Here is an 8,003-nt window from a genome sequence, read left to right as displayed (position 1 = left end):
TGTCCATCTATCCATCTATCTATCTGTCTGTCCGTCCGTCTGTCTATCTATCTGTCTGTCTGTTTGTCTGTCTATCTATCTATCTGTCTGTCTGTCTGTCACCTATCTATCTATCCATCTATCTATCTATCTATCTATCATCTGTCTGTCTGTCTGTCTGTCAGTATATCTATCTCTTTTTCTATCTATCTATCATCTGTCTGTCTGTCTGTCTGTGTATCTATCTCTTTTTCTATCTATCTATCTATCTATCTATCTATCTATCTATCAATATCTGTCTGTCTGTCCGTCCGTCAGTCCATCCGTCCGTCCGTCTGTGTCTGTCTATCTGTCCATCTATCTATCTGTCTGTCTGTCTATCTATCTGTCTGTCTGTTTGTCTGTCTGTCTATCTATCTATCTATCTATCTATCTGTCTGTCTGTCTGTCACCTATCTATCTATCTATCTATCTATCAATATCTGTCTGTCTGTCCGTCCGTCCGTCCGTCCGTCCGTCCGTCCGTCTGTCTGTGTCTGTCTATCTGTCCATCTATCTATCTGTCTGTCTGTCTATCTATCTGTCTGTCTGTTTGTCTGTCTGTCTATCTATCATCTGTCTGTCTGTCTGTCTGTGTATCTATCTCTTTTTCTATCTATCTATCATCTGTCTGTCTGTCTGTCTGTCTGTGTATCTATCTCTTTTTCTATCTATCTATCTATCTATCTATCTATCTATCTATCTATCTATCTATCTATCTATCTATCAATATCTGTCTGTCCGTCCGTCCGTCCGTCCGTCCGTCTGTCTGTCTATCTATCTATCTGTTATCTATGAAAATAATGCAAGGATATCCTTATGCCGGAATTATAACAGGGGTGCATTAGTAACACTTATAGTTTATACTTAATTTATACTTAAACCAATGTGAGGACCAACTGATTATTCTTCTAAAAATATTCATTTGTGTTCAGCAGAAGAATGAAAGTCATACTCATCTGGGATGGGATGAGGGTGAGTAAATGATGACCAAATCTTAATTTTTGGTTGAACTATCCCTTTAATGTAACTTACATTTAAAAAGTTTTAGACGTTTAAATGTGTCTTGACCACACTTCAATCTAAAGCTCAGTAACTATCAGTCAACCAAACCAAAGCAAAGTTTACAAAAATGGGAAAGGTTTTAGACAGCTCCAGCAAATCGTCTTCCTTTCTTCTTTGGAGACAAGTTCCAACCTTCCCAAAAACAGAAACACGCGTGTATTCACACAGATAAAACATACAGTGGACAACACAACAAAGCACAATAAAACATCCGGCTGCTTTGAACTTCTCTTTTAAACTCTTTTCCCTTGTCAGTCTTTGCCTTTTTGAAATGATTTTAACAGCATCCTGTCTGTGGCATCATCCTGATTTGGTTGATTTAGAAACCCTTGATGATGCAATAGGCCTCCATGGAGGAGAAAACAATGTACATCAGCCAGAGGCTAAAAAACAAAGTGGTGGTGAGGATTTTGGGAATCCGCGGTCCACCCAGTTCCCCCCCAATCTCTGGTCTGCGGCGGTACATGAGGACGGCGATGCAGATGAAGGCAAATATGGTGAAAAGGGTAACGGAGAAAGCGAGCGTGCCGGGATCTACACGAAAGTACTGGCCCTTCGCCTGGTGAAAAATGGCAGCGATGGACCACGCCACCCCGATGCCCAAGAAGACATTCACAGCGTTGCTGCCCGTCACATTGCCGATGGAGGCGTCAGCGTACTGGTCCTGGATGGCTGCCACCTTACTAGCAAATGTGTCTAATTTGGAGAAGGTGGTGTGAGAGAAGGAGACAAAAAGAGAGGAAGAGGAAGCAAGGAGAGAAAAGAAGGCTCATGGGTCAAGAACACATTTAATATTTTACCACAAAATAACAAGAAAAAAAAATGCGATCTGCTTCAAGATTTTGAAGCCGTTACCATTTGTTGTATTGTGATATTAAATGGATAGTCCACCCAAAAATGAAAATTCAGTCATTGTTTACTTCTTTCTTTTTCTTAACACAAAGGGAGATAATTGTGTAAATGTTGTGCTCAGTGATGTCATACAATGGTGTAACATTCTCGGTCAAAATCAAGTCGTTTTTAATCAGCTAGTAAGATGCTGGCTTCAATAAACTGTTATGAGAAAGTTTTTGGACCGGTGCCAGTTCACAGCAGGCAGGGTTACACAGCAGGATGCCGAAAATAGAAATCGACAGAATGCACCGTCGCTCGTCACGGCTGGTTAGGACAAAAACTTTGATTAACATATATATACATTTTATCGCGTGTCGTTTGTCGCCAGGTTAGAATATGACATATATATCACTGTGGTGGACCTGTTTTTAGATAAACAAAACGAGTTATTGCATGACGACCTAATTCGCGAGCAGGGGCTGCTTGAAATTGCTCTCGTGCAGTCTCATGATCGCACAGAGGAGCAACGGTCGGTCAACAGTTTCACTAAATAATACATTAGATTTCAGGTTGTTTCTCACCAAAGCTCATCGTATGCTTTCATAACAATCATGAGTCTCATGGAATAATTTATTAGACTTCTGAATTATACTTTTGCGTCCTTTTGAAACTTGAAGAGGTGGTCACCATAAACTGCCACTGAATGACATCACTGAGCACAACATTTACACAATTTCTCCCTTTGTGTTAATAAAAAGAAAGAAAGTCAAATGGGGTTATAACGACACAGGCGTGTGTAAACAATGACTAAAGTTTCATTTTGGGGTGAAGTATCCCTTTAAGCCAATTTTGCATATTATTTCGGATTTTAAATATTAAATAAAAATATTTTACAGCATGTTCTCACATTAATACAGTAAAATTAGAGAACAATGAGAATTGCAAAATAAATAAATAAATAGATAAAAATTCCGGATGCATTAAAGTATTAAGAATTCCGGGGGGGGGGGGGTGCTTAATGTTGCATCGTGACGTGAATATTTTGCATATTATTTTGGATTTTAACATACTATATAAAAACATTTTACAGTATTTTCACATTCACATTAATACAGTAAAACCCACTGAGAATAATGATAATTGCAGAAGAAAAAAAATCCAGCTGCATTAAAGGAATAGTTCATCCAAAAATGAAAATCTCTGATCATTTACTCACACTCATGCCATCCAAGATGTGTATGACTTTCTTACTTCAGCAGAACACAAACAAAGATTTTTAGAGGAATGTTTCAGCTCTGTATGTCTTCAAAATGCAAGTGAATGGTGATCAGACCTTTTCAACTCCAATAATCACATGAAGGAAACAGTGTTTAAATGCATGTCTTTAGAAGCAATATAATAGGTGTGGGTGAGAAACAGATCAATATTTAAGTCCTTTTTGACTCTAAATCTCCACTTTCACTTTCACATTTGAAGTTAAAGTGGAAATTTAAAGTAAAAAAGGACTACAATATTGTTCTTTTTCTCACCCACACCTAATATATCCCTTCTGAAGACATGGATTTAACCACTGGAGTCTTATGGATTACTTTTATGTTTCCTTTATGTGATTTTTGGAGCTACAAAGTTCTGGTCACCATTCACTTGCATTGTATGGACCAACAGAGCTGAGATATCTTTTTAAAAATCTTCATTTGTGTTCTGCAGAAGAAAGAAAGTCATTCACATCTGGGATGGCATGAGGGTGAGTAAATAATGAGAGAATTTACCTTTTTGGTTGAAGTAACTCATTAAGTTAATGAGAATTTGGGGGAGAAAGGTGGTTAATTGTCATGAAAATAATGTCACAATGCAAAAAAAAAAAAAAAAAAAAAAAAAAAATTCAACCTGGTCTCAGAATCACGTTCCTACACCTACATTTTTGCTCATTGATTTTTACATGGCACATTGTATGGATAGCGGCAGTTTCCCGATGAAATGAGCACTAGAGATGCTACAATCAATGACTTTCATTCACTTCAATCACGAGTAAAACGGCAGATTTTCATTTAATAAACACTTCATTTTCACCCTGTTTTTCACACAATGCTATCTTATGACATCTAAACACTTACTAAAGCAGATGACTTGTAGGGTGAGACATTTTAACATCTGCATTACATAACCAACTTTATACAAACTAACATATACATGCTTGTTTAAGTGCGATCAAGTTGCGCGGTAGCTCAGCTGATTTTGGATGAGTCGACGCGTGAGCCAAAAGTAGCACTGAAGCACCACAAAATGATGTGGTTGCATCAGCAGTTGTGTTTTTCATCTCACAATTGCTTTTCTGACACTATCGCTAGGATTAGGTTTAGGGTAGGGAGGTTGGTTTTGTTGATTTAAAACTCGAAAGAGCATTAACCTTAAAAAACGGGTTTGGGAGAGCATTTAACTCACTTGTAACGCCACACAGTGGACATTTCACTGTCATTTTACAACTTTCATGATATCAGGCTGAAAAAAATCTCAGTGATCCTTAAATGGTATTAATCACTTAAATGAATTGAATTGGCCCTCTCAAAAGTCTTGACTTAAACTCTGCAGTACCTGGTACCGAGGTTCCCAGAGCCACAAATACGACTGCAGTCACAGAGTCTTTCAGACCGATAGTACAGCCAAAGTGGGATGCCAGGTCTCCAATAAAGGCAGTGAGAACGCCGATCATGATGATCGACACGATGAAACACGCCCAACCGTTCCAGTAATCGGTGGGAGGCACGAAAGCAAACAGAACCTTCCAGAACACAGTGAGGAAGTGCATGACGTAATCAAAGCAAGATGGCATCTTTTCTTCACCACACTCCTCATCATCGTCTTCACCTTTAGATGAGAAGGAGAGAAAGTTTGATTTATGGATTGGTTCGTTTGTTCCCTGTGAAGACAAGCACCACCAATCACTTTCACAGCAGCTTTTTTTTTCATACAATGCAAGTGAATGGTGACAGAGGCTGCGATTTGTCTCTTTTGTGACTGTTGTTTAACCACTTTAATTGAGTAGCTTGTCACTTAGGAAGGATCAGTTTCAAAAGTAGCGTCCCCAACACTAATATGTTGCTCAGTGACCTACCTGAGCTGACAGTGATGGCTTCTACAAACTGGTCTCTCCAACTGTTGGTTCCGACCAAAAGGGCCAAGTTGGTCTTCTTAATGAGTTTGTCAACTGTGCTCTGGGATGGAGGGTTAAAGTAATTAGAACATGGTAAACAAACTTAAAGTAAGTTTTACTCACCTTCAGGTCACTCCAAACCTCTATGACTCTGTCCACCGCAAATGGAGACATTTTGATGTATGTTCTCACTGCTGTTTTCCATACAATGCAAGCATACAGTGACTGATCAGGAACATAAAAGCATTATAAAAGGGGCCCATACCACTTGTGGCATATATTTCGAGTCTTTTGAACCCATGTGATAGCTTTGTGTGAGGAACAGAATGAAATTTGAAGTCGTTATTCACTGAAAATCTTCCCCTAAGACGTTTTTGGGTATTTGGTAGTCTTCATGTCAAACCTGGCACAAGGCATCTAGAAGTTTGAATATATATGCGCATGCCCTAATGCGATTTGAGTGCTGCGATGGAGAGGAAATATCGACTTCAGTAAAATCCAACAGTGCCAGTTTCTGTGTGTTCCTCGCACAGAGCTATCACATGGGTTCAAATTACTTGGAATATAGCGTGAGTCATGTGGGCTACTATGATACTCACACTTAAGGAAACATAAAAGTTATCCATACGACTCCAGTGGTTTAATCCATGTCTTCAGAAGTAATATAATAGGTGTGGGTGAGAAATAGATCAATATTTAAGCCCTTTTTTACTCTAAATCTCCACTTTAACTTTCACTTTCAGATGTGAAAGTAAAACTAAACAGGCACCTCATGTGATTTTCAGATGTAAAAGTGAAAGTGGAGATTTAGAGTAAAAAAAGGACTTAAATTTAGATCTGTTTCTCACCCACACCTATCATATTGCTTCTGAAGACATGGATTAAACCACTGGAGTCTAATGGATTACTTTTTTTTTTTTCACCCAATTTGGAATGCCCAATTCCCAGTGCGCTTTTAAGTCCTCGTGGTCGCATTGTGATTTGCCTCAATCCGGGTGGCGGAGGATGAATCCCAGTTGCCTCCACGTCTGAGACCATCAACCTGCGCATCTTATAACGTGGCTTGTTGAGCGCGTTGCCACGGAGATATAGCGCGTGTGGAGGCTACACGCCATCCACCGCGGCATCCACACTCAACTCACCACACGCCCCACCGAGAACGAACCACATTATAGCGACCACGAGGAGGTTACCCCATGTGACTCTACCCTCCCTAGCAACCGGGCCAATTTGGTTGCTTAGGAGGCCTGCCTGGAGTCACTAAGCACGCCCTGGGGTTCGACCTAGCGAACTCCAGGGGTGGTAGCCAGCGTCTTTTACCACTGAGCTACCCAGGCCCCAATGGATTACTTTTATGTTTCCTTTATGTGATTTTTGGAGCTACAAAGGTCTGATCACCATTCACTTGCATTGTACGGAGCTACAGAGTTAAGATATTCTTCTAAAAATCATAATTTGTGTTCTGCAGAAGAAAGAAAGTCATACACATCTGGGATGGCATGAGGGTGAGTAAATGATGAGAGAATTTTCATTTTTGGCTGAACTATCCCTTTAAAATCTCCCATTCTCCACACTAATCCGTTAATGTTTTGAAAAGCTAACGTCATACATGTGGAGTGCAGTTTATGAAACGCTCCATTTTCAGTGGGAGAAAACGTCATTCTAGTGTGGATGAGAGGCGTAAACATAGCAAAATCGATGCGTTTTTAAAGATGTCGTCAAAGTTATACAGGTTTGGAAGAGTATATGATGACAAAATGTTTAGTTTTGGCTGAAATTTTCCTTTAAGGAATCAGCAACCGTGAAAATGAGTATTCAAACAGAGAATTCCCCTGATCTCGTCAGAAACAAAACTCAATTATCCACATAATCAATAATTCTGCAGTTTTCTGAGATTAGACAGGAGATTCCTCTTAAAGGCTTTCCTCTAGTAAAGCCAGTGAGAAATTAGTCGTGAAACCTCTGCTGACCTGAACACAAAATCCATTACACCACACCTAAACTAATTTGTCAGGGTTGCACTCTCGTTTTGATGGTTGTAGTATCACACCAGTAGAACATAATAGCATGTGGATTGTAGAACAATGCACACCTGACTGTGTGCGGGCGATCCAATCAAATCATCAGTGTACAATGTAATCATTTGACTTTGAGTCCATGTAAATTATACTAATGGACATGATGAAAACCAATAAAACCTCTGAGACAGAGGCCAGGAAAATAGCTCAGGAAAGAAGTGGGCTGTGCCCAAAACCTAAGACCTTGATGCCTCGCTGTCCAATCACTCAATGCGTTTTGTGTATGAAGGCACCTCATAAGGGGCCAGTTGCACCAGCCATGTGTAAGTTACAACTTAGACTAGTTAGAGCGTAAATGAGCACTAAGTTACAATTTACACACAAAATAGATGAAACGTAACCCTGCGTATAAACTAAATACTTACAGAAGCCTCCGACCAGGAGTAACAGATGGAATAAAAATGTGATTGTTATGACAACAATGTGCTCGGATTTTCTTAAGACACATATGATGATGTTGACATTTACACCCATCTACAGTACATTTACGAGAGAGCACATTATGCAAAAAACTGACTTCTTAGCGGCTTTTCGGCAGGAACCAATCTGAACGGTGCACTTCACTTTGTGCATTGCCAAGTGTCATGCAATTGTTTAACAAATGCAAAATATATAGAAAATTCAAATGAATAAATGTAGATTTTTACAGTCTGTTCTATTAGTATTTATTTATTACTAAATTTAGATAGTTATGTGTTATGTGATAGTTATGTGAAATGCACAGATTTTCAACACAATAAAGGTAAAATTGAATTATAGATATCAATAATTAAATTTGGACTAGTAAATGCTAATTCTTGATTTTAGGAATGCAAAAAAAAATGACGTCATCACTCGCAGAAAAACACATTTTTGAT

The 8,003-nt window shown here is 39.1% G+C and overlaps 1 protein-coding gene across 9 annotated transcripts in view; it reads right to left on the bottom strand.

Annotated features, from left to right (window-relative positions):
• Nucleotides 1-235: 235 nt before the first annotated feature.
• LOC127427707 (sodium/calcium exchanger 1-like) overlaps nucleotides 236-8,003 on the bottom strand; it is a 61,454-nt gene continuing 53,686 nt past the window's right edge. For all 9 annotated transcript variants that reach the window (XM_051675468.1, XM_051675470.1, XM_051675467.1 and 6 more), the window contains 3 exons: nucleotides 5,030-5,129; nucleotides 4,510-4,782; nucleotides 236-1,779 (listed from right to left, as the gene is read on the bottom strand). In XM_051675468.1, coding sequence (XP_051531428.1) covers nucleotides 1,403-1,779; nucleotides 4,510-4,782; nucleotides 5,030-5,129 — 750 coding nt within the window. In that variant the 3' untranslated portion in view covers nucleotides 236-1,402. The remainder of the gene's footprint in view (nucleotides 1,780-4,509; nucleotides 4,783-5,029; nucleotides 5,130-8,003) is intronic.

Source organism: Myxocyprinus asiaticus, chromosome 37 (assembly GCF_019703515.2).
Source record: "Myxocyprinus asiaticus isolate MX2 ecotype Aquarium Trade chromosome 37, UBuf_Myxa_2, whole genome shotgun sequence".
In the NCBI taxonomy this organism is placed as follows: Eukaryota; Metazoa; Chordata; class Actinopteri; order Cypriniformes; family Catostomidae; genus Myxocyprinus; species Myxocyprinus asiaticus.
Note: the sequence above shows the minus strand (reverse complement) of the source record. Positions and strands in the feature narration are given on the sequence as shown.